The sequence below is a fragment of the Diaphorina citri genome, unplaced genomic scaffold (assembly GCF_000475195.1).
Source record: "Diaphorina citri unplaced genomic scaffold, Diaci psyllid genome assembly version 1.1 scaffold64, whole genome shotgun sequence".
NCBI classification, from domain to species: domain Eukaryota; kingdom Metazoa; phylum Arthropoda; class Insecta; order Hemiptera; family Psyllidae; genus Diaphorina; species Diaphorina citri.
Genome location: NW_007377501.1, coordinates 141,141 through 167,105, shown reverse-complemented (window position 1 = coordinate 167,105; position 25,965 = coordinate 141,141). Strand labels below are relative to the sequence as shown.

The window sequence follows — 25,965 nt, the reverse complement described above, 5'->3', positions numbered from 1 at the left end:
AAGCGAGAATTGTAAGTAGTTTCTAAGTATATCATTATGTATTGTACCCCTAATTCACAATGAGGTTTAAACTTTAAAGGTATTCGTAAAATTCCTCTTTACTATCTTAATTATTTTGATCTTATGATTAAAGCCAGTTTGGTTGTGATCGTTCCTGTGTTTCTTTAGTTTGACCTTTTTCCTCGAGAATTGACTTGGTTGTGTGAACATCACTGTTGGTATCTTGTGTTTCCTAGGATCATTTGATATTTGAGTTGATAACTCTGTTGACAATTTCTTCATCACCAGTACTGTATAGTTTTGCATGTGCTTCTCCAAGACATGAATAACAAACACTTGTCTCGTTTGAAAGGCAATGTTACATGTTTCACAGAATCTATCTGAATTGGATTTCAAAAGTCCCATCTCATGCATACGGATGTGCTTGTCCATATACATTCTCCTGTTCGTCTTATGGAAGCAATACTTGCATTTGAGTTGCAACTTTTTACTATGTGTCATCTCGTGCTCCCTTCTGTAGTGTTTCAAACTGAAAGTTTTTGTGCACAGTCTGCATTGGAATCGTTCATTGGTTTGATTCGATTTATGAATTTCTGGAATGGTAGGTACGAAAGTTTGTGAATCATAAAGGAACGATGTTCATTAGCTCTTTCCAAAGTTCATTTTTTTTTTTTTTTTTTTTTTTTTTTAAATCCTAAAAATATATTTTAAAAGTACAAAATGCGTATACATAATAGTTGCATTTTTAATTGTATGAAGAATTTAAGTATGCCGTTAAGAACTTAAGTATTTGAGTATTGTGCCGTTCTGAGCAGGGAACAAATTTTTACTAAAGAACTGTAATTATTTTTTACTATCTGCAAACTGTCGACAGATAATTCTTGATGTCGATGTCTTATGCTAGATATTTTTACTCGATTGTATCTAATTCTAGCTACATAAACTTAAATTTAAATAATAATAATAAAATGCAATACCTAGATGTCTGAGCAAAGTGTGAACTGTGACGAAATGTTTCCCGCAGAGATGACAAGGGTAAGGCCGTGAGTTGAGATGTTTCCTCCTGTGCAACACAAATGTGAAGATATTGTTGGAAATGTGTTGGCATTTGGGACAAGTGAATGTGCTACTGTAGTGACTATGAAAGCAATGTCTCTCGTATTGTCTGATGTTCCTCGTGGTAAAGTTGCACTTGAAGCATGTCAGATACTTGATGTTTCTATTCTTACATAAAACACTGTGTCTGGTAATGTTGCTGATGGACTCTCCTCCTACGAACTGTTTACAATGAATGCAGTAATCTAAATCTTTTAGCTCTTGACTTTTTCCTTCTGACCTTTTCTTGTCAATGTTATTGATTTTTTTAATGAGTTCTTGAGTTAACTGACTTGAATTTTTCATAATTTTAAACATGCTTTTTTTCGAAGTTTGAAATTGATCACATTCTCCATCTTTCACTGCACTACAGTTATGAAAAAAATGTCCTGTTGTATTCATTAGAAGTTTTTTGTTTATGAATTTAGTTACATATTTATTCAAAGAACTTTCAACTGATTTATTCCCCCATGAGTGTTTCTTTGTTCCCTTCGTTTTGCTATAATAAGCTGAATTATTACTGCAGGTATCCTGGAAATCTTCATTGTAACTTTTGCAAATGATATTTTCACTTTGGATCATATAAGTTTTTGGTGTAAAAACTTCTCTTGTGAAAACTGTATGTACATTATAATAATTGGTTTCATCTTGACGTTCCTTTGATCTCTCGTTTACCTTTGCATTGGTTTGTGGATCATCACCTGAGATTTTATTGGGGTACATTCCATTCTTTCTTTCATTCAATATCATATGTAGGGTCTCTTGAGTGTTATTACATTTTCTATTTACATGTTCTTGAGTTATATTTTTCATTTGTTCCTCGAACTTTTTTCGGCGAACTTTTTTACGCCTCCTACGGATTTTGTGCTTATTATCTGGAATCATATAAACACACAACGTCAGTCCTTAGTTTGGTGTTCTGTTGAAATTGTTTGAATTAAGAATCCAATTTTGATAGAACTTCGCTAATAATATTATAAATAAAATTCGCTGAATAAGAGTTGGGACATTAGGGCCCTCGCAGGGTTCTTTTTTCTGAGTGAGTTCTACAGTTTACTGTACTACTAGTAAGTATTTAGGTATTCTATTTGTTTTTATACTTGTGTTAAGTATGCAATGTCGTAAAAGTAATTAATTGTAAGTAATTGTATCGTTAGTGTCTCGTAAAAGTAATGGTCATTATTTTTGTATTCGCTCAAATAAATAAGAATCGTGTTCGAATAATGTTTTGACTTGGATCATCATTAAACATTTTTGCATGTATTTTGAGATTTTTACCTACTCTCTAGGAATGACTATCCATGTAAACGATATCGTGTTTGAATTGTCTTCTCAACTCGGGTGGCAAAGTTCTGGTATAGCCACACTCGTATTTAAGATGATAAACGTGGTATTTCCTCTTCAAATTGATAATTCCACACCTGTGACACATAAATCTCTGTTTTTGCTTCCCATGAGCTCGGATTTGATGACAGGATAGTTGTACCATGCTGCTGAAGGAAGCATTGCATCGATTGCAAGGGTGCTTATTCTGAGTAAAGTGCAATGTCATATGCCTCTGGAGTACTTGGTTGTGAGCCATAGTTTGACTACATATCTCACATACAGGTTTGTTAGTATTGAAATGACGTTTCATATGTTTTATCATGTACTCTAACTTGGTAAAGTATTTTCCACAGTTGATGCAAGGAAACTTGAGTGTCTTACTGTGTGTTATCTCATGGTGCTGTAAAACTCGCATAGAGGCATATGATGCATTACATGTTTTACATTGATAAGGTTTAAAACCTGTATGTCTTCTCATATGGACAAAATAGTTGTAGTTTGTTTTGAACGTGTCACCACAGACAGCACATATAGATGGTTGCTTGGGGAAATGATGAGATTTGATATGAGCCTTCAACTCATTCAGAACACTTGTTTTAAAACCGCATTTCCAGCACAATAGATAGCTATTGTTACTTTTATCACAGACCTCGCAATGACGAAAAATATTCAGTTCTTGTTCTGGTCCAACGAATTTAAAACAATGATCGCAAAAGTCTAAGGTCCATAAATTTGTATTTATTTTTTCTGCAATTTCCTTTAGTTTTTCTTCCTCTGTAACACAGAAACAAGACAGAAAATGTCAATTTTCCATCTACATAATATGATGTATTGAACTATTGACAATATTTTTTTTTTTTTGTTAAAATTAAAAAAAAAGTAAAAAATATTTCGCTTGGGAATACAAAGCAACATGGTAAATTATAAAAAGTTTCATGAATATACGAGTAATCCTCGCTTTGTTAATTATTACGAAAAAAGAATTTGAAAACCAAGAAACAATGCTTCTTGCATTTCGTTTATTGCTAAGTGAACAATACATACATATTACGGTAATTATGTAGGAGGGTATACCCTACTGGGTTATTTTATTTCGTTGATATTACCTGGATTACGTCTAAGGTTCCATTTCTTTACTTAATTCTTGTTGGTGACTTTATAACACAATCGAATTTTAGGTCTCGATTTTCCTTCTGATGATTGATGAAAATTTAACTTGTGTCTTGCGAGAGATAATCTTGAAGCAAACAGAGATTCACAATGATCACAAAGGTATAATGTTCTAGGACCAAGCTGACCGGCACTATTGTAAGCATTGATTGTTAGCGAATGCTGATGCTCAAAAGACTTCTGTCTTATAAATGCCTTTAATTTTATTTGTTTGATTTTATCTCTCGATATTGCTTCTGGAAAAATAAAGAAATAAAATATAAAGAATCTATGATGTCTCCTTTTGAAGATAAAAATACAGTCCCCTTACTCGTTTTTAGTAGAAGAAACTTAATAGATATATTTTATCTAAAAAGTAGACCTTTGTTTAATTATATAAATTTAATAATCACGTTACAAATAATACAAACTTTACAGTGTTAGTTATATTAACTTAGATACATTCATGTCCAACATATTTTGCATTGTTTTACGTTTATTTATTATCAAGTACAATAAGTTTGGTAGGTATCACAGTATGATTCTAGTAAGAACAGGATATCTTGAAATTCTCCTTGATGGAGTCACACTCATATTATGAATTATCCTCAAGTGATTCTTTACGTGTATTTTCTGTCTAAATTGTTTCTCGCAAAGGCTACAATTGAAAGGTTTTTCATCCGTATGAATTCGATAATGTTGTATCAAGTTCCACTTCAAACTTGAAGAATAGTTACAAACATTGCAGTTGAAAGATTTTGTTTTCCCGAGGTGCAAGTTAACATGGGTTTCCAAGTGATGTTTTTCCTTGAATGCATAGTTGCAATATTTACATTGAAAAGGCCTCTCTCCTGTATGGCTGATTCTAATGTGACTCTGTAGATTTGATAGTTGTCTAAAAGTTCGGTTACAATATTTAAATTTACACTTATAGGGTTTTATATCGACATGGCCCAAAATGTGATTGTCCAATGTTTTTCGGTCTTTGTATGTTTTGTTGCAGAAGTTACAAAGATAGTTCCTAACATCTTGATGGTCGCATAAATTGTGGCGCTTCATTAGATTGAATGTTCGGAAACTTTGACCGCAAGTCAAGCACAAGTACGGTTTCAAGTCCGTGTGAATATTTTGGTGCGCATCTCTACTGGATTTGTGTGCAAAAGCGTTTCCACAGTACTTGCAAGCGTAGGGTTTTATGTTCAAGTGAATCCTGAGGTGAGCTTTGAAGTGGTATCTATATCTGCCCCGGTAGGCACAAAATGAACAAGGATATCTGATATTGAACGAGAGTGCACATGTGTCACCATGCTTGAGCAGTAATGTATAAAAACTAAGTTTGGTTGTGAAAATTGGTACAAGTTTTATACCACAGTGATAGCACAAGATGTAAGACATTTTGTTTAGGTCATCTTCTGTGTATACCCCTGCGAACATAGTAATAAACAGTCAAGTCTTAGCCATAATGGAAAAAAAGTTGTCTATTCAACCAGCGCTTTTGGTAAATGGTAGGAATTTGAAACGATGTAAGACATTTTGTTTAGGTCATCTTCTGTGTATACCCCTGCGAACATAGTAATAAACAGTCAAGTCTTAGCCATAATGGAAAAAGAGTTGTCTATTCAACCAGCGCTTTTGGTAAAGGTAGGAATTTGAAATCGAGTATATGTCTGTACAGAGCAATTATACGTATAAATCTCATAGCACAGCTCAAACATTCAAAGTACGTTCTTTTGCCTGCACATATAAAGAAATTAACAAATCTTTAATAATACATCCAACGTGGCATAGGTATTTTGGCACAAACTACGAGGAAAGGTCCTCAACATAATAATAAAGAGTTTCATTTTCCGTTTGACAGCTTTCTAAACTATACTTTGATTTCATGTCAGTCTGTATATAGAACCACAGAAATCTTCAACCAATTTTGATGAAATGTTCCCCAAAGAAGATGGAGTAAGACGATCTATCAATCCGAATTTGTGTAACTATACTTTGATTTCATGTCAGTCTGTATATAGAACCACAGAAATCTTCAACCAATTTTGATGAAATGTTCCCCAAAGAAGATGGAATAAGACGATCTATCAATCCGAATTTGTGATCCTTTTTTCTTAAATATTAAATTTAATGTTGAGTTTCCAAATTTAATCTAGTAGTCGGACTATCCGAATGTCAATGTGTAATTAGTTTCACATTACACTATTATGCTAATGGGTTTCTAAGTTCTCGATGGAATATGTTCACCATACCTACAACTAAAGTACTGAAAAGTTGAAATCTCGAAAGGATATTAAATACCGTCCGTTCAACTCTAAAATTCTTTATCTAGATGGTCCCTTATCTAGAAGGGTTAAAAGATCAAGTTTAATGAGGCTTAGCATGTTGTGTTTCTGCGAAGGTCATCTACACACCTACCTTTTCGCATGGTTTTGGATTCTTGTGCAGCCATTTCTTCTTGACAAGCATCACATATGTATATGAGATTAGCTCCTATATCATCCCTCACAAGATGTGTTTCGTGACATATACCACAAGTCGTATTTCGTGTGATAATCTTGTTGCCGTGTGCATTTTTCATATGTTCTTTGTAAAGTCCGACTTTTTTATACATGTTTCTACAGTAGATACAGGGGTATTCAGAATTCTCTGTCACGTGTGTATTTTTATGTCGCTCAAATTTGTATTTACTTTTATAAGTCTTGTTACACTTGTCACATTTGTAATAGATCTTCTTATTTGAAGTGTGTCTTTGTCGAATATGTGCATTCAATCGTCCTAGATCCAAGAAGAATTGACCACAATAACCGCAGCGCACTGGCTGAGTCTTCATGTGAATTCCTACATGTCTCTTCAAAGTGGTCAACTTTGAAAATTGTTTCGAACACAACGGACAATGATAGGTTCTTTCGTCTTGAGACTCGTGAGGCATGCATTGTTCCTCGTGTTGATGATGGTCCATATAATATTTGTTGCTAAATAGTTCATTACACAGTGGACACTTTATCAATTGATGAAAATTCGTCTTGAGACTCGTGAGGCATGCATTGTTCCTCGTGTTGATGATGGTCCATATAATATTTGTTGCTAAATAGTTCATTACACAGTAGACACTTTATCAATTGATGAAATATGTATTGAACTATTGACAATATTTTTTTTTTTTTGTTAAAATTAAAAAAAAAGTAAAAAATATTTCGCTTGGGAATACAAAGCAACATGGTAAATTATAAAAAGTTTCATGAATATACGAGTAATCCTCGCTTTGTTAATTATTACGAAAAAAGAATTTGAAAACCAAGAAACAATGCTTCTTGCATTTCGTTTATTGCTAAGTGAACAATACATACATATTACGGTAATTATGTAGGAGGGTATACCCTACTGGGTTATTTTATTTCGTTGATATTACCTGGATTACGTCTAAGGTTCCATTTCTTTACTTAATTCTTGTTGGTGACTTTATAACACAATCGAATTTTAGGTCTCGATTTTCCTTCTGATGATTGTTGAATATAAAAGTGTTCTTGGTAGTAGTTTTCATTAATAAAATATCGACAACATGTATTACAGAAAGGAATTTCTTGTAAGTGGTATTTAACACAGTGATTGTACAGAGAACTTGCCATCATATTTTTTTTGCAATAGATGCATTTGCGGACTTCTTTTACTGTATAACTTTTTGGTTTCTTGAAACATTGAGCACATTTCTGAAGGAACATGTTATGTTCGGTTTGAATATGTGTCAACTGTTCACTGATATTGCTCACTATCTTGCTGCACATGTTACACCTCCAGTGATAGCGATTTATTGTCACTGCTTTTCTTGTTCCATATTTATGATAATAAGGAATTGTTGCAAAGGTATTGCGTCTTGTACGTGGTTTGGCAGTGGTATGATGAGCATCTAATATATGGTTCAACAGAGACGTTGTATTACATGTGCGGATTGAACATAAAGGACACATTAGATTCGTACTATTTATTTTACTATCACGGAACAATTCATATACATGACGTTCTATTTCGGATTCGTTCCCTCCTGTAAGACACAGAAGAGAGACTAGATGTACTGATCTTGATGCCTACTAAAATATTATTTAATCTGGTTATTTTACTGGATAAAAGAAAAATCTAATGTCACCATCATACGACTTGAAATAATAAGTTCAATGGACACGTGTATACCTGTATAAATGAAATTTTACTTTTACTCTACATTGCTTCGAAGCATGAATTTTTAATTATTCTTACTCCTTATGTATCGTATGAAGGGCCACAAACAATGTTGAAAAAAAATTCCGAGTTCACAGATGCCCATTTTAATATCCACCCTAGAAATCACATCGTTTCCTTGCACTATAATCAGCACTATTCAATATCTCGTACCTTTGATTCGCCTGTAGTACTTTTTGTAGATGATGTAGTATTGTCTGATATAGGAGTGACTGGAGTGCATGTTGTATATATGTTTGGTCAAATAGATTTTATTCTTGAAGGCGCGATTACAATGCGGACAAGATATTGGTAACTGATGTACCCTGCGATCATGGCGTATCATACAACGCATGGAATGATAAGAATTGTTGCATTTATGACAAACAGCGGGAGTGTGTATGTCGAGTATATGTCTGTACAGAGCAATTATACGTATAAATCTCATAGCACAGCTCAAACATTCAAAGTACGTTCTTTTGCCTGCACATATGAAGAAATTAACAAATCTTTAATAATACATCCAACATGGCATAGAATTTGAAACCGACCATGGTTCATTTTCTTGTCTGTTATTATAACCTAGCCTTTGAAAAGTATTGTATGTTGTAAGACTCGCATAAGCTTAACCCAACTTTTAGGGTTGTTTACCTCTACAACTAAGCCCCAGAGTGGGCTTTTTGTGTACGGAGTTAAGCCTATGTTATAAGGACGGGATTGTATGTTTTCCTTGGTTTATCAATAAATGTAGGTAGCTACTATAAGTATTTACCCATGTTGCATGTATATTATGATTATATTATGATATTCAATTTGTAGGAATACACATACATACCTACATAGCTACGGTACTTTTTCTCTTGTTGCTAGGCTCCGCCTATTTTTTATCTACAAAGGTGTAAACTTCCAGTCTTTAGATTTCGGATCATATTTTTCTTCTGATTCTTTACTAGGAGGTGAATAATGAGAACATTCTATTTTCTCATTAGAATAGTCTGATGTTTCGTAATCGTAGGTTCGCGGCTCAGTCGTGGTTGGGGTTTTACTCAGAAAGTGACAAAGGATAGAATATTTCCTATATTGCTGCATCTCGTCAAAATACTCGAAAGCTTCTTGTCGCGTTTTATTCCAGTCATGAGCTGCTGCATATTTACGTCTGTATTCACTATTTTCCAGTGACAGAGTAGCTACCGTGTATTTGTTGGTATATCTCATGGGGTCGAAATAATCTATTTCATATCCGGCCTCTTTCCTTCTATCCATGTAATGTTTTCTATTTTTTTCCATAACTTGATCCCATGATCTTGTGCTGAGCCATGCCGTTGTCATATTCTCATATTTTTTCATAATGTCTATTTGCCATTGTGTGTTTCCAGAAAGAATAAGCTTTCGGACTTCAAGGCTATCATTTTTCTCTTTTTCAAGGTATTGTTCGACTGCCAAACTTCCTTCATCGAATAGCTCAGGTCTTTCTAGCAAAACGTCCAACTCATCTGTAGACATATCTTGTTCATATCTCTCCTGGGAAGTTCCGTTGTATAGATGTGGTAGAATATCTTTGAATGAAACTGTCCATGGTATTGTATGCGTGTCATTTGTCCGTTTGAACACAGGTGTGTAGTAATGTAGTCTCCTATGATAGTGAAGGCGCTCCATGTCAGGGAATACTGTGTAGTTACATTGATCACAGTGGAACTCTTCTGTCTCGTTATTTTCTTTACAATAGTGATTATATTTCAGATGCACCTCTATGGTTAGATTTCTCTTACATGTCTCATTACATTTGGGACAGAGGTAATTATGCAATGGAAATCGTTGCTGGAAATGTTTTAATTTGGAACAAGTTGCTGCATGTTTCCTCATATACCTCATCATGTTTACCACTGGTTCTCCACAATGAATACAGTCCACTTCTTCCCGTGTTGCCAGATCCGCGTCCAGTATTGTATGGAAAGCATCCCAATTCGTGGGAAATGTGTTTGTTCTGATAAAACCCAGAGGCTTGTACCAGAAATCTTTTAGGAAGTCTACTTTATCCTGGTGATTCCAAGGTAATATGGTTTCCAGCCAATGTGTGTCTTCTTCACCGAAAACGTCGAAGAATGTGGTCGAGACTTGTGTATCTGCAAATACAAGAACGTGAGAAATGTTCATTGGGAGCAGAGCATACTTCTTCATGCTCATAGATTCTGTTGAGATACTCGCAGGATCAAGGTCTTGTTGTCCTTTGGTAATACTCGATCTAATGAGTTCTTTCTTTTTTCAGCCACTGGCAATTTCTTAGTTCCATAAATTTTGATGGATTTACTTTTGGTTACAATTGGTGCATCTAATGATCAACATAAATCTATTTGTAATATCAAAAAGGTCGCTAATCTTTTCACTCATCATTTTTCTTCTTCTCTTGGCAAGGGAGTACTCTTGGTCTTTGGTTACAGACAGAGGCAGAGGTGGGCTAGATGGTGTATTATAAGGTATAAGATATCGTTGCAACAAAACACTACATTATGAGGGGAAAAGAGTTCTCAGAAAGTCAGAACATTTCTTTCAATATGAAAAATAATAATTTTCCGAGTCCTTTGGTTACAATTGGTGCATCTAATGATCAACATAAATCTATTTGTAATATCAAAAAGGTCGCTAATCTTTTCACTCATCATTTTTCTTCATTTCTTGGCAAGGGAGTACTCTTGGTCTTTCGTTACAGACAGAGGCATAGGTGGGCTAGATGGTGTATTATTAGGTATAAGATATCGTTGCAACAAAACACTACATTATGAGGGGAATCTTTTCAATATGAAAAATAATAATTTACTGAGTCCTCTATAGGCTAGGGCTTACCAATCTGTATTATCTCAGGATCAAGTTTATTTTAGATATCAGCTACTGGATAATATAGATCAATTTCAAACGGAGGTATTGTCTACGTACGCCACGTTGTTAATAACTCTTAAATTAACAACCTCATGGTATATTGATTAACACGTTGGACTTCGAATCTATAGGTTGGTGGTTTGAATTCAAGTGTATTAACTGTGGTACGATAGTTGTAACAAGTATTTAAGTATGCTTAACACAATGAATTGCTCTCCCATTACCTCGGGACTGAAAGCAACTAAACTACTTTTATGACGATAAGCGAAGACAACAGTTTGTTGTCCAATGCCTAGCACGTTGCATAAGTAAAAATATACCAGGCGCTCATAAAATCCACAATAGTTAAGTTGGACTTCGAATCTATAGGTTGGTGGTTTGAATTCAAGTGTATTAACTGGGGTACGATAGTTGTAACAAGTTATTAAGTATGTTTACACAATGAATTGCTCTCCCATTACCTCGGGACTGAAAGCAACTAAACTACTTTTATGACGATAAGCGAAGACAATAGTTTGTTGTCCAATGCCTAGCACGTTGCATAAGTAAAAATATACCAGGCGCTCATAAAATCCACAAGAGTTAAAAAAAAAGTCGGCTGGGATTGAACCCACGCCCTCCTGTTTACCAGGCGAGCGCCTTGACCACTACACCACCGAGGTAGGTAGTGAAGACTCACACAACATGCCGACACAATAGTTAAAAAAAAAGTGGTCGAATGTGGAATCGACTCCGATCCACTGTATATCCTATACCTAGGTAGTGAAGACACACAACATGCTGTTGATGGTGGTAGTGACTCGAAAATTAGCCCTTTCAACCATGATAATACTAGGATAGAAATTATATCTTTTTGTTTCCAAAATTCTCGGGTTAAAACACCTAACACAACGAGAATTTACGAAATGAAATAATGCAAATAAAAGGAGGCAGGGAAATCAAAAGCACCTATTTTTCATTTCTTTCATTTATACTTCTTATTAGGGCGCCTGTTAGTCTTGATTTTAAATCATTACATGAAAGTAAAATCAAAAAATCAAATCAAGAATGATAATAAACTGAATATTAAACAAATTAGGTAGTACATAGGTACTGATTTTCTCTAATCACGATCGAATAAACTACGGGCTAAAAAATTCCCGGAGGGACGGACCCAGCTTGTTTCTTTCATTTATAGGTACTTCTTATTAGGGCGCCTGCCCCCTTCTAACGTTGGCGATCATTCTGGCTATGATGATTTAATTGGTTGTTATCCTCAATAGCTGTATGGAGGTCTTCCCAGACCAGCTCTAAAATTAATATACCTACTTCTGGACAATCGGTATTTACTACTTTTAATAGAATAAATAGGTAGAATAGATTGAGTTTTATTCAGCGAAATAGAGGTGCTTCGCCATGGAAAAATGATCATAATTTGAGATCGGTTTGGATTTCGACAAATTCCTTTCTTATTGCACATGTAGAACCTATAAATTTCAGCTTTCTAGGTGTTGGTGTTCTAGAGAGATCAATGAGTAAGTGGATCTTGCCTTTAATGTAGCAGTGGTAAAGATTCTTCCGTGTGCTTTTTTTTCTTTTGCTGATTCTAATATTCGAAGCTTTACACTTACCTTTAGTGGTCCAGTCAGTTGATGTCTATACTTACCGAATTAGAATACGCTGCTTTCATAGAAATGGTCCATGCTTTACCATAAAATGTAGTGGGATAAAAGAAGGAAACCCCCCTGATAATTTTCCTACCCTAATAATTGCACGCTTGAAACAATAAGTTGTTTGGAGAGGCATTTAATGTCCAAAACTTTAAGAATAGGTATGTCTTCAGCTCTCTTTTTTATCCTATTTCTCTGCCTTCATCTTGCTTTTGGTCTTCTTTCTACATATTCCCCAATTATCCCCCATGCTTTGTTGCTGATTCTCAACCCAAAAATAATATCGTTTAGTTTATCAATAGTTATTTCAACACAAATTAATCTAAGTTATGTACACTGATTTTTGATTTATTTAGTTTTTATGTCTTTTCATGAGTAGAAAGTAAAGGGTGTCCCAATAAGAACGCAAGATTTGATTGTTTAAAAAAGCATGGTTCTCCGTGGAATAAAATGGACTTCTTAGATGATTTGAGAAGTAAACATTCTGAAATTTTGTGTGGAACAATAATCAAACAAATAACTTCCACTACTTTGATGGTACATTCGTTTCCTTTTGACAAAATTTTCGATGACAAATTCGAGGATATCAGGCTGTATCTCGTTGATGCAACTTTCAATTTCACCTTTCAATGCTTCAAAGCTTGTGGCTTTGTTGGTGTAAACCTGTGACTTTAGATACCCTCACAAAAATAGTCTAGGGGTAAAATTATATGATCACGGAGGCCATTTCTCGTCAGAAAAACGGAAAATGACACGATTACAACTAGGAAAATGCTCGCGCAAAAGTGATAATGTGTCGTTTTTTTATGCTAACGCGTTTTTGAACAGTTTTAGACTCCATAATGACTAATTTTGATATGTTTACAATCAATCTGTCAAAGATTGGGCAGGATAAAACAACGCATAACAAAGTTAAGACCCTTTCAAATCTTGCGTTCTTATTGGGACACCCTTTATTTTGGTAAATGGAATAAGAATTCAAATTGTTCGAACTCTCATGAAATGTTTGCATCTTTTTAAGCATGGATCTTCTCATGTGATAAAATGTAAGAATATACTTTAACTCGTCACAAAATAATAGAAATTATCAGAAAAACGGAAAATGACACGATTACGACTAGGAAAATGCTCGCGCAAAAGTGATAATGTGTCGATTTTATTATGCTAACGCGTTGCTGAACAGTTTTAGACTCCATAATGACTAATTTTGATATGTTTACAATCAATCCGTCAAAGATTGGGCAGGATAAAACAACGCATAACAAAGTTAAGACCCTTTCAAATCTTGCGTTCTTATTGGGACACCCTTTACGAGTATTTTGGTAAATGGAATAAGGATTCAAATTGTTCGAACTCTCATGAAATGTTTGGATCTTTTTAAGCATGGATCTTCTCATGTGATAAAATGTAAGAATACTTTAACTCGTCACAAAATTATAGAAATTGCACTCAAAAATATACCTGAGCATCAGGCGAGAACATTACAAAATAACTGTTGATAAATTAAACTTCGTGAGTAAAGTGTTACATCTAATAAATATAAAAATAGGAATAACACATCAGAAAAACAGTTTATTAGAGACAATAGCACAGCATCGTGTATTGAAAATTACTTTATATTTACAACAATGAGAAAAACTTCAGAGGAAAACTGTACCTAATGCGCTTTTCAAACTTTACAAAACATCTCCAAATGAAGAGTAAGTGATTTGCAGTATGACTGAAGCATTACGGAATATGTGTCTGTTTATGAGCCTTCTGTTTTGAAAGAAATTGAGTTTTGTTGACAAATCATGGAGAATAATATTTGTTTAAACGCTAAATTGTTCCGTAAGAAAATAGCAGCTTATCACATGTGATTACAGGGACAGCAATATTATTCGTCTTAATTTTATATCTTGCCAAGATAAACAAATACAAAATATGATTATGAATTACCTACGTCTTTATTTTACTGACTAATCCTCCATGGTCACGCGTAATGTAATTTCTAAAAACAAAAATATTCATTATAATGATCTAAAGAATAATGAGTATGTTCTTAAAATTATTCTGTTGTCATGCTCTGTCTATCAGACTATTGTGCTATCTAAGCCATGACTATCACTTGGCTGATTGCTTAGTAGAAAGTTCCAATGTAAGAGCTAAGGCAATCCAGGATGTATTTCATCCAGCTCATGACATTCATCTTGAAGTTTGCCTTCTGGTATTCCTCTGCTTGATCTGCTTCTTCCTGAGCTGCCTGTTCTTCCTCTGCTTTCTGTTCAGCAGGACTAAGGGTTGGGTCAGTAGCATCATTAGGGCCAGGGTTTGGGTTGACGTCTGCTGCATTCACATCAGCTGCCGCGGCTTGTGCAGCAGGGTCTACAGCTTGGGCGGGGGCTGCATTAGGGGCTGCCCGTCTCCTTCTGGCATCAGGAGAAGAGCTAGTACTATTGTCTGTAATGCTAACTGATGTGTTACTCCTAGCGTCAACTATGGTGTCGTTCTTACCGGGTTTAGCAGTGATATAAACTTCTTGCGCCTCAGTCGCGTCGTCTGTCACATCTCGTCGATTTCTTCGCGCCACTTTAGCTCTGGCAGGCTCTTCATATGGAACACCATAGAGTTTGTTGTAGCAAAGGTTGACGTGGATTTTCCTCAGCATGGCAACGTTCTCTTCATTGTGGAGAAAGTCGTATAGCTTGGTGTCCTGGTCCACATTTGTGAAGAGTGCCTGCAGATCGTTCATGATTCCAGCTGGTATCTCTGGCTCATAGGGGGCAGGGGCACAACTCATGTACTGAACCAAACCTAGCAGGAATATCACGAGTTTCATGTTGATTATGTTTTGTCTACCACCGTCACCAGTATATATCACACAACTGTGCACGTCTTGAGTTTTCTTACAAGAAGAAAAAGTGAACGAGACATTTATTCCATGATTGTTGTGTAAAATGACAATCATATAGGTACTTGATGTTCAGGGTCCTATATTCAGAATATAATGCCCGTCGCGCATGTAACTTTTCGTTTTTACAAACCTATGTACCTAATCTATGAAAATCCGATGATGACAAAGAGGAGTATCAGAGGGTGTTACATACGATTAAACCATACCTGGTACTTCTGTAGAATGGATCAATATATGGAATATTGATGATATGCTTTACCTCCGTCGTTTTAACATGTCTTATGAATCTCATGAAAACTACCGATATAACCACAATTGAATAATCCCAATGGGGTACTTTTCATTGCATTTGATTCAGGGGACCGCGGTTCAAATACTAGCAGCAACAAAAAATCAGTCGGAGCAAGATTTTGCAAGATTAAGTTCAATCAAAATAATACTTTTTGTTAAGTTATATAGTAAAACTACTCGATAAAAATGAAGACAAATTTCTTTGAGATCTATTTTAAATGGACTGAAAATTTTCTTTTAATTTTTATTAAGTAGTTTTACTATAACTTACATTTTTTTTTCCTTTCTTGAAACAAAGTCACTTGGACCCTGTATTACTGAACAAACAAAAGCCTCCTCCTCCTCCTCCTCCTCTACGTTATCACGGAAATCATAATGGTGTCTTGAATACTCTCCTATTACTTCATAGTGTGATTCTTATCAATGGTTTCATATGAGGTGTTGGGCAACTTTCAAATCCAGCCGGTCGGCGCCGCGCTGACGATTTCAAACGCCGTCGATCGACAACGACTGAAACCGTACACTGCCTCGACAACATAGATTCACCTCGTCGATCAACGGCGTCGACTGTGTGTAGACAAAAAGCTTAATTTATAAACGGAGATGTTAGCCTTCTGCTCTTAAGCTGGTATAGGTGAACAAAAGGGAACTTAGGTTCACATATGGGATTCCCTTGTTTTAGAGAAAATAAAATTCCGCCCTATTATAAGAATATGACTTATTCACCTTCCTACCTCATGACATGGTGTTCAATTAAAGATTCAAAGCTCCCGTATATACGCTGGGTTAATGGAAGAGCATCAGATATTTATATGTAGAAATTCGCCACATGGGGATTGGAGATACTAATAAGAAGAAAAGTCAATATTATTTCTGATGAAGAATATCAGAATTTTATTTATTCTTTGAAGATATTTTCTTCATTTTTTATGGATTTGATGACAGACATGTTCAAAACAAAAAACAAAATGAATGATTAAGCTAAATAATTATTGTTTTTTAAGTTTATCAAAAATATCTTCTTCACTTTGTGGTCATTTTCTTTAACTCACTCACGCTTTACTTTCCAGTCTGGGAGTTGAAGAGTGAGTTGCCTACTTTAGGATCTGACTCACCGAGTAGTCCATCGAAAAGAGTCGTTCTTTAACTCACTCTTTGCTTTCCAGTCTGGGCCGAAACGGTTGTGTTTTTCGTTTCTCCTGGCTTTTGCGCTAATAGCGCTAGCGGCCGGGTATTTCGCCGGACGTGTAGCGACGCTACGGCAGATTGAACTGAATGCGATCATTTGTAAAGCGGCTAAGGCGCGGCTCTACAGAAGTCATTTGGATGCTGGCAAAAGTCTGGAGAGCGACGTGAAGAAAGAAAGTATTGCTGAATATTACAAGTAAGTACTTACCTGCTTTTTATTACATAGAATAATCGAGAGTTTTGCAACCGCCTCTTTTAGGATTTGACTCATTGACTGATTAGTCCACTGAAAAGAGTCGTTCTATAACTCGCTCACTCTTTACTTTCCAGTTTGGGTGAAGGGAAAGATTTTTTTTTTTTTTTTTTTATTATCTGCCGAGTAATTATTCAAATTTGTTTGTTTCTAAAAAAAGAACGTGCATGTAAATGACGAGAAATGTAGAGAAGGCACACACTACATATCTATTAAGTACCTACGTAGAAATAGGAAATACCTACCTTACCGTAAAGTCATAACATTCTTTAACAACTTGAGAATCCGCGGTATCAGCCTAGGGTTCGCTAGAATCCAATCAAAAATCAAAATTGAAGAGCATAGAATTTATTATCCTCACAAGACCGAGTTACCGGATTCTGCCGGCAGCACAATAAATGTCGTGTCACCCGTCCAGATAGAATACCGTCTCGTGGTAGCTCAACATGCAACGCGTTCTAAGTCTTCCCCAGCTAGCGCGAAACACCTACAACGAAAGCAGCGATTACGTATCGAAACGGTTGTGTTTTTCGTTTCTCCTGGCTTTTGCGCTAATAGCGCTAGCGGCCGGGTATTTCGCCGGACGTGTAGCGACGCTACGACAGATTGAACTGAATGCGATCATTTGTAAAGCGGCTAAGGCGCGGCTCTACAGAAGTCATTTGGATGCCGGCAAAAGTCTGGAGAGCGACGTGAAGAAAGAAAGTATTGCTGAATATTACAAGTAAGTACTTACTTGCTTTTTATTACATAGAATAATCGAGAGTTCTGCAACCACCTCTTTTAGGATTTGACTCATTGACTGATTAGTCCACTGAAAAGAGTCGTTCTATAACTCACTCACTCTTTACTTTCCAGTTTGGGTACCCCGTCGATCTGTGGTAGTAGTCAGTTGGGGTCTGGAAGGGGATGGACATTTTAATTCAGAGTCCTGGGCACAACAACATAGCCTTCTCATGAGGGAGAGAGCAGTGGCCTATCTCAGTGTGGAAAGAGCAGTCAAAGGTAAGAGTGCGTATATTTTTTTACCTATCTACTTAATTTTTTTCTATTTTAGATTCTTTATTTTAGGAAAATGGTATAGGAGTAAAGTCTGGCTGAGGGACTATAAACAGAGAGTAGATCAGCGTCTAGCTAGGGATCTGCAACCAAAATTGAGGCAGAGTGGACTAACTCCAAAAATTGACTTTCTGAGTTATCTAGGTATATCAAGAGCGCGAAAAGATCTTATTTTTACTTTTTAATTGGTTTCTAACTTCACTTTAGTGTTGAAATGAGAGTAAAAACAAAATGGCTATCTCTATTCAAACTTACATTAGTTCTAAACTTTAACTCCATTTATCTCGAAACGCTTTTTTGGAGTTAGTCCACTCTGCCTCTAAGCCATTCAATTAGTGTCCTGTTAAAGAGTCCCCTTAGGACGCTAATTTTATTTTGGTTGCAAAAACTCGCTTATGTTAAAATAAATATTATCTTGTTTATACTATTACACACACATTCACTCAATGGTATGGTTTTACTTGAGGGTTATTATTTTGGTTGAACCCCTACTTCAACCTATTGAGATTTAGAGAGAACTTGAACGATATCTAATAGATTGAAATTTTGAAACTTTCAGAGATCTGAACGCGTACGACAGTAGCAAACCAGGTGACTTGAACTTTCAGCAAGCTACCAAGTTGGTCAAACACTTGAAAGATGCCCAGTTCGATTCGGTGTCTAAAGTTGTGGCCTCCCAAGTCCGACTCACATTTCCAGATTCGAAAAACTTGAGCATGGTATGTTAAATTCAGACATTTTCTCAAACCAATAATGATTATACAAAGTTTCTACTGTCTTTTCCCAACCCATGTGGAAGATTGAGTTGTGGATGTTATTTACACCCTAAATTTGAAAAAAATTAATTCCTGTGCCTTTTTTTTTTTTTTTTTTTTTTTTTTTTTTTTTTTTTTTTCATGTTTATGGCTAGGTAAAAATAAATAAATAGAAATGGGTAGATGCCCTTTAAAAATCTTGTCCTTTACCTCCTACTTGGTATGAAATGTACCCATTACCTACCTATTACTTAATATTCATATCATACGTTATTTCAATCCTCAGATAACAATACTAAACGGAGATCTGGTTGAGTATAAAAGTCCCAATACACCGTCCGGAAAATTTTCGATACCTTCAGGACAGAAATATCAGAAGCTTAATCGCCGTATAGAGGTAAGTCAGGGACACCCTAGCTAACGAAAATTCAGTGTGTATTTTGAACAGGTCTGCCTTGTAAACTCTAGATCGCGGGTTCGATTCCAGTCAGCGGCGAACTTTATCCTAAACAGATAAGGTTCGTCCTCGAAAGGACTAGATTTCTCCTATCCTGTCTCGACAACATAGATTCACCTCGGTCGACTATGTTTGAACACACCTTTATACATGAATGTTTGTCACAAATGTAGTTCCCCGATTAATACACTGCTCTGAATTTTATGACGACTTGGACTCGAACCACCGACTTCCAGATCCAAAGTCCACCTCCACTGAGGCTAACTAGAGATGTTTTCTATTGCAGGGCCAACCAGTGTACATCAACTATGGGACATCCCGAGATTACGAATTCCTCGATAAAGTCAAGATTGATCTGAATGGCAAAATAGCCATCATCAGGATTGGGAAAGTACCTCTCTATCAACAGGTAAGATACAGGAACCCTGTATTACAGGATTTACAGGACGCTACATTAGACGCATGTGGCCTGTGTCGTAGCATGTCCATCCCATAGTATGCCTCTCATCAGATGGGCTTTAAGAGACACAATACTTCGTATTTAGGTCCTTGGTCAGCACGAGAACACCAGAAAGTAACCCGTTGAAATATATTCCATCGAAATGTTTAACGATGGTCTGATTCGAACCCGGGACCTTCTCTCTATCAACAGGTAAGATACAGGAACCCTGTATTACAGGATTTACAGGACGCTACATTAGACGCATGTGGCCTGTGTCGTAGCATGCCCATCCCATAGTATGCCTCTCATCAGATGGGCGATAAGAGACACAATACTTCCTATTTAGGTCCTTGGTCAGCACGAGAACACCAGAAAGTAACCCGTTGAAATATATTCCATCGAAATGTTTGTCGATGGTCTGATTCGAACCCGGGACCTTTTGAGAGTGGTCAATGATAAGTTGGTACAGCTGGAGAAAGTCATGCGATGTAACCATTATTCAGCCAAGATATCAATAAGGTAAAAAAATTCTTATAGTCAGTCACGACATGACAGCACGTCAAATGTTGACATAGACTTTTTTTTAAAGAGGTTTGATAGAGTTCACAAAGCAGACGCAAATAAGAGACACAATACTTCCTATTTAGGTCCTTGGTCAGCACGAGAACACCAGAAAGTAACCCGTTGAAATATATTCCATCGAAATGTGTTGTCGATGGTCTGATTCGAACCCGGGACCTTCTGCATGGCTTGGCTAACCGTGCCCCCAAAATGTTTATGATGTTTCATTATGTTTTAGATCACAGAGGCTCTCTCACTAGGCGCCATCGGGGTGCTCCTGTTTCATGACCCCAAGAGCTACATCTATACGGACACCATTGTTCTGTCACCTACCCTGCTGGGTAGGGTACAACATCAGTTCGGAGATCCCATTGCCAACAGCTCCTCTATGAACAACCAGTCAAGTAAGTACCTATAGATAACACTATCTTCACGTCACGTCTCGTCACGTGAGCTCATGAGGAGTCAGAAAGATGTAATTTATAGTTTTCCCATAGTATTGTAGATTGTAGGTAATTTTGTTCATGATAGCCACACTGCTCTCATGCCACATGATCTCACGTGAAGTGATAATAAAGTGTTTCTACATTAATAGTCTCGTCTACAATTTTGAATTTTTCTTAGAAGTCATTTCTTTGAAGTTGGCATTCTTTAACTCACTCACGCTTTACTTTCCAGTCTGGGAGTTGAAGAGTGAGTTGCCTACTTTAGGATCTGACTCACCGAGTAGTCCATTGAAAAGTCGTTCTTTAACTCACTCTTTGCTTTCCAGTCTGGGTGTAGGGTACAACATCAGTTCGGAGATCCCATTGCCAACAGCTCCTCTATGAACAACCAGTCAAGTAAGTAACTATAGATAACACTATCATCACGTCTCGTCACGTGAGCTCATGGGGAGTCAGAAAGATGTAGTTTAAAGTTTTCCCATAGTATTGTAGATTGTAGGTAATTTCGTTCATGATAGCCACACTACCCTCACGTCACATGATCTCACGTGAAGTGATAATAAAGTATTTCTACATTAATAGTCTCGTTTACAATTTTGAATTTTTCTTAGAAGTCATTTCTTTGAACTTGGCAGAAACACTTTGCATATCTGTTATTTCTTTACTAATTGTTCTTCAACCTTTTCTTTTCAGTTTACGCGCCCAATTGCATTGCTGTGTCAGTCATAAATATAGAGCTTGCAGAGTACATTCTTGCGTAAGTTGCTCTTTCTTTAATTTTTAGAGGGATCTCCTTGGTGGAATCAAAATTGGGTCCGGTAGAAAAATACAGCTAAGTTCAGCAAAAAAACAACTATAGAGCTTGCAGAGTACATTCTTGCGTAAGTTGCTCTTTCTTTAATTTTTAGAGGGATCTCCTTGGTGGAATCAAAATTGGGTCCGATAGAAAAATACAGCTAAGTTCAGCAAAAAAGCAAATATTTCTTTATTTTTTTTTTTTTTTTTTTTTTTTTTCAGTTTACGCGCCCAATTGCATTGCTGTGTCAGTCATAAATATAGAGCTTGCTGAGTACATTCTTGCGTAAGTTGCTCTTTCTTTAATTTTTAGAGGGATCTCCTTGGTGGAATCAAAATTGAGTCCGATAGAAAAATACAGCTAAGTTCAGCAAAAAAAAAAAAACAACTCTAATTTCGTTTTTGCTTCTGCACAGACGCATGAGAGTGGTGTCAATGGAATACAATCCTCTCTCCTACTATCCAATCTCATCTGGATTTAACAACTCTGACTGCAAACTTGTGCTGGACTTCAACTATGTCAACGTACTTCATACCTACCACAATGTCATTGGAGCGATACGAGGTACGTCCCTAACCAGCCTAGCTAGCTGGCAGTTTTCAAAGGGTTCTCTCTGCTTTTAAAGAACAAGCACAAGTTCTCACGATGGTTGACTGCGGTTCAGGACGAGCCAATTGAGGAGTTGCAAATGGGTAAAAATTATTAATAAGTGGTCAATTCCTACGTAAAAAGTCGTGAAAAATCCTACGAGGTACGTCCCTAACCAGCCTAGCTAGCTGGCAGTTTTCAAAGGGTTCTCTCTGCTTTTAAAGAACAAGCACAAGTTCTCACGACGGTTGACTGCGGTTCAGGACAAGCCAATGGAGGAGTTGCAAATGGGTAAAAATTATTAATAAGTGGTCAATTCCTACGTAAAAAATAGTGAAAAATCCAAATCTGAGGTCGAAACTCCGAAAAAGTAACTTTAAAAGGTCGAAAATTCAATTTCGCCTACCAGAGCGTATTTTTTGGATGTTAGTTTTTCACTAAAAATAGAAGAAGAAGCTTTTTCAGAACGACTAACTTTCTCTTTCTCCCATCCTGTTTTCCTTCTCTCTTCACTTTGGGGACGGTAGGACATTAGCAGTTACAGTTTCTTCTGACCGGATTCTCACTATCAGAATGGAGCAGTTGCAAATGGGTAAAAATTATTAAAAAAATGGTTGATTCCTATACGTAAAAAGTAGTGAAAAAATCCAAATCTGATGTCAAAACTCCGAAAAAGTAACTGTAAAAGGTCGAAAATTCAATTCTTTCTAGTAGTGCATTTTCACTTTCAAATTGGCTTCTTTTCTCTTTCCATTTTCTATCAATGGAGGAGTTGCAATTGGGAAAATATTATTAATAAAAGGTCGACTCCTACGTAAAAAGTTGTGAAAAATCCAAATTTGAGGTCAAAACTCCGAAAAAGTAACTTTAAAAGGTCGAAAATTCTGGTCGAAAATTCAATTTTTAATTGCTGTTCTAATGAAAAAGTTCAAAGAGTTGTGACGTCAGATTTCACGTCAAAATGCGCAGAAACGATTGCGCAGAAACAAAGTGAGAGTCATAAATTATGACGTCATCGCCTACGGGAGCGTATACCGTGACGTCAAAGTTCACGATTTACCGATATTTTTTAAATCGATTTATCTCGGGCTCTAGAAGTCATAGAAGAAAAAGAAAAATTCCGTTGGTCCTCATTTTTTCTGCTCTATGACTTTGCAATATCACCCAAGTAAGTGCAACTGATCTATTGATGTAGGGGAGTTCACGTCAAAATGCGCAGAAACGCTTGCGCACAAACAAACGAAGCGGGAGTCATGAATTATGACGTCATCGCCTACGGAAGCGTATGCTGTGATGTCAAACTTCACGATTTACCGGTATTTTTTAGATCGATTTATCTCGGGAAATAGAAGTCGTAGCAGAAACGCTTGCGCACAAAAAAACGAAGCGGGAGTCATGAATTATGACGTCATCGCCTACGGGAGCGTATGCCGTGACGTCAAACTCAACGATTTACCGGTATTTTTTTAGATCGATTTATCTCGATATCTAGAAGTCGTAGAAGAAAAAGAAAAATTCCGTTGTTCCTCATTTTTCCTGCTCTATCTATGACTTTGAAACATCACCCAAGTAAGCGCAACTGATCTATTCCTCATTTCTTCTGCTCTCTCACTTTAAAATCTCGCCTAAATAAGTTAGAATATGTCTATCTATTATCTATGCACTATGCTTACTCTTCTGGTCTCTGCTCTGTCGCTTTGGTTTCTCAGTCGGAGGGGCAGGGGCGGACGGTAGTTTAGCAGCCGGGGTGGTAACAGGGGCGGCGTTAACCAGGGCCTTGAGATCCGATGCAGACATCCGGGACTGAGACCAGAACCCAGGAGGCACCTCTTCCACATCGCCTAGATGGGGGGGAAGTAAAATAGCATGTTACCCTCGGGGGAAAGAAGTATGGACTAGGTTTATTACTTATGATATGAGGGATAAGGTTCGTTCTTGGAACAGCCAACTTTCTCCTATCTCGTCTCCCTTCTCTCTTCGATTTCGGGAGTTACAGTTCCCTCTATCTAACCTCTTCAAAAAACATACCAACTTTCTCCTATCTCGTCTCCCTTCTCTCTTCGATTTCGGGAGTTACAGTTCCCTCTATCTAACCTCTTCAAAAAACATAAAAAAGGTCTTATAGTCCCGAAATCGAAGAGAGAAGGAAGACGGGATAGGAGAAAGCCGGCCATTCCGAGAACGAACCTTATTAATCTGCCCGGGGCGGGAATCGAACCTGAGGTTTGAGGTTCCACCACACCAATAGGCACAGAGGGTCATAACAACTTTGTTATGCGTTGTTTTATCTTGCCCAATCTTTGACAGATTGATTGTAAACATATCAAAATTAGTCATCAAGAAGTCTAAAACTCTTCAACTTCAACAACGCGTCAGCATAATAAAATCGACACATTAGCACTTTTGCGCGAGCATTTTCCTAGTCGTAATCGTGTCATTTTCCGTTTTGGTGGAGAGAACTCGCCCCATTATCGTTTGATTGGACCCCCCTAGACTACTTTCTGTGAGGGTATCTAAAGTCACAGGTTTACACCAACAAACCCACAAGCTTTGAAAGGTGAAATTGAACGTTGCATCAACGAGATACAGCCTGATTTCCTCGAATTTGTCATCGAAAATTTTGTCAAAAGGAAACGAAAGTACCATCAAACTAGAGGAGTTCCTTTGTCTGATTATTGTTCCATACAAAATTTCAGAATGTTTACTTCTCAAATCATCTAAGAAGTCCATTTTATTCCACGGAGAACCATGCTTTATTAACCATCAAATCTTGCGCTCTTATTGGGACAACCTTTATTAATCTAACTCAAGAAACAAAAGACCCACGAATAATAAGTACTGGTACAATAACAAAACAAGACTGAAAACACAGGACAATACCAAAGAACATTAATGCTACCATTTTAAGCGCAAAGGCCGTGCCTCAAAATTCCAAATTTGGGGGGCAGGAAATCCTGACATTTCAGCGTGAGAACAAAAGTAGCTCCTACTCCCACAATTGATTCTGTAATTCGAGTTGGACTTGAACTCTCAAACTTTAGATACAAAGTCAACCGAACCACTACAACACCCCTGAGGTTGGTTTCCTGTTTCATAATGTTTATTAAAATAAATGAATGGAATTTTGAAATGCAGCTTTTGGGCTTAGAATTCTTGACGGGGAAGCTAGAATTGTTCATATTTCGGGATAATTTCAATCATACGTGATGTCAACACTTGAAATTGAGAGAGGGGTGTTAGAGAAATCGCACAGAATTCAGAAAGACCCAAAGTTAAGTTGAATAAAATGGCATTTAAATCAAAACTGAAACAAGACGTTCCACATGGATACCTACGCCCACACAACAGAAAATCGGAAGGTTTGGAAATCGGAATAGTTTCCGTCCGAACAAGATGTACAAAAGAAAATAAATTGGAAAAATTACGGTATGTAAGATAGTCACAAATGTCACAATAGATCTACATACAAAAGTTGCAGTGATAATTGTATAAGGTCAAACTTTCTTGACTTGGCGGGGCGGAGCGCTGCCGCACTCCTTAATTCTCACTCAGGAGAGGAGCAACGAGACATATTGTAAAAGCTTAGTGTGTTTGTATTTCAGCATGCCTTGTAAAGACAAGAGTAGCTGCTTGTAAGCGAGTAGCGACCAGTGGCGGCAAAATTAAACTAAAAAGCGTTATCGGCCAGGTAACAAATAGCATAGAATGAAAGAAAAATAAATAAAGAGGCACTCAGCCTTCCGAAATTTCCAAGCCTTCCGATTTTACACCGAACTAAAAGTCTACAAACAAAATGTCAACAACGACTTTGTCGCAAGCATGAAGCAAGCCTACACGAACAAAGAAAATAACCAAGCTATGAATTATTATTATTGGGTAATTATTATTATTGGGTAATAAACACTGTAATGAGAAGTTGGGTGGATGTGTT

The 25,965-nt window shown here is 36.7% G+C and overlaps 6 protein-coding genes across 10 annotated transcripts in view; all 6 read right to left on the bottom strand.

The window, feature by feature from the left end:
* The window catches only part of LOC103519344 (sortilin-related receptor), a 99,977-nt gene that overhangs the window by 39,545 nt on the left and 34,467 nt on the right, over window positions 1-25,965 (bottom strand). The gene's annotated exons all lie outside the window — the stretch shown is intronic.
* The window catches only part of LOC103519194 (zinc finger protein 551-like), a 64,157-nt gene that overhangs the window by 5,812 nt on the left and 32,380 nt on the right, over window positions 1-25,965 (bottom strand). The window lies entirely within an intron of this gene.
* Window positions 10-6,573, bottom strand: LOC103519162 (zinc finger protein 555-like). Of its 4 annotated transcripts, none has more exons than XM_017448216.2 (4): window positions 5,986-6,573; window positions 2,374-3,195; window positions 978-1,970; window positions 10-593 (listed from the first exon to the last, which is right to left on the bottom strand). In XM_017448216.2, the coding sequence occupies exons 1-2, from the start codon at window positions 6,527-6,529 to the stop codon at window positions 2,381-2,383; spliced, it is 1,359 nt and encodes a 452-aa protein (XP_017303705.1). In that variant the 5' UTR covers window positions 6,530-6,573; the 3' UTR covers window positions 10-593; window positions 978-1,970; window positions 2,374-2,380. The 4 variants fall into 4 exon arrangements, with proteins under 4 accessions (XP_017303705.1, XP_008482473.2, XP_026686547.1 ...); XM_008484251.3 differs by having other exon boundaries at window positions 2,378-3,195; XM_026830746.1 differs by having other exon boundaries at window positions 978-3,195.
* Window positions 3,939-5,065, bottom strand: LOC103519183 (zinc finger protein 540-like). Its single transcript, XM_017448224.2, has one exon. It carries the CDS (start codon window positions 5,002-5,004, stop codon window positions 4,102-4,104), a length of 903 nt encoding a protein of 300 aa, XP_017303713.1. The 5' UTR covers window positions 5,005-5,065; the 3' UTR covers window positions 3,939-4,101.
* LOC113471530 lies at window positions 4,883-10,357 on the bottom strand. 2 transcript variants are annotated; one of them, XM_026830764.1, is made up of 2 exons: window positions 8,618-10,357; window positions 4,883-4,994 (listed from the first exon to the last, which is right to left on the bottom strand). In XM_026830764.1, the coding sequence occupies exon 1, from the start codon at window positions 9,964-9,966 to the stop codon at window positions 8,671-8,673; it is 1,296 nt and encodes a 431-aa protein (XP_026686565.1). In that variant the 5' UTR covers window positions 9,967-10,357; the 3' UTR covers window positions 4,883-4,994; window positions 8,618-8,670. The 2 variants fall into 2 exon arrangements, with proteins under 2 accessions (XP_026686565.1, XP_026686568.1); XM_026830767.1 differs by lacking the exon at window positions 4,883-4,994 and adding an exon at window positions 5,091-5,131.
* LOC113471558 (zinc finger protein 569-like) lies at window positions 6,752-8,318 on the bottom strand. The gene is made up of 2 exons (XM_026830801.1): window positions 7,957-8,318; window positions 6,752-7,609 (listed from the first exon to the last, which is right to left on the bottom strand). Exons 1-2 carry the CDS (start codon window positions 8,228-8,230, stop codon window positions 7,011-7,013), a joined length of 873 nt encoding a protein of 290 aa, XP_026686602.1. The 5' UTR covers window positions 8,231-8,318; the 3' UTR covers window positions 6,752-7,010.

Bases quoted from the DNA above. Each gene is read 5' to 3' on its own strand.
- LOC113471558 (XM_026830801.1), bottom strand. From the start codon at position 8,230: ATGAGATTTATACGTATAATTGCTCTGTACAGACATATACTCGACATA. The intron at 7,610-7,956 runs GTACGAGATATT...TGTGTCTTACAG, and splicing joins GTACTACAGGCGAATCAAAG to GAGGGAACGAATCCGAAATA.
- LOC103519183 (XM_017448224.2), bottom strand. From the start codon at position 5,004: ATGTTCGCAGGGGTATACACAGAAGATGACCTAAACAAAATGTCTTAC.
- LOC103519162 (XM_026830741.1), bottom strand. From the start codon at position 1,980: ATGATTCCAGATAATAAGCACAAAATCCGTAGGAGGCGTAAAAAAGTT. The intron at 594-977 runs GTATTGCATTTT...CTACCATTCCAG, and splicing joins CACTTTGCTCAGACATCTAG to AAATTCATAAATCGAATCAA.
- LOC113471530 (XM_026830764.1), bottom strand. From the start codon at position 9,966: ATGAGCATGAAGAAGTATGCTCTGCTCCCAATGAACATTTCTCACGTT.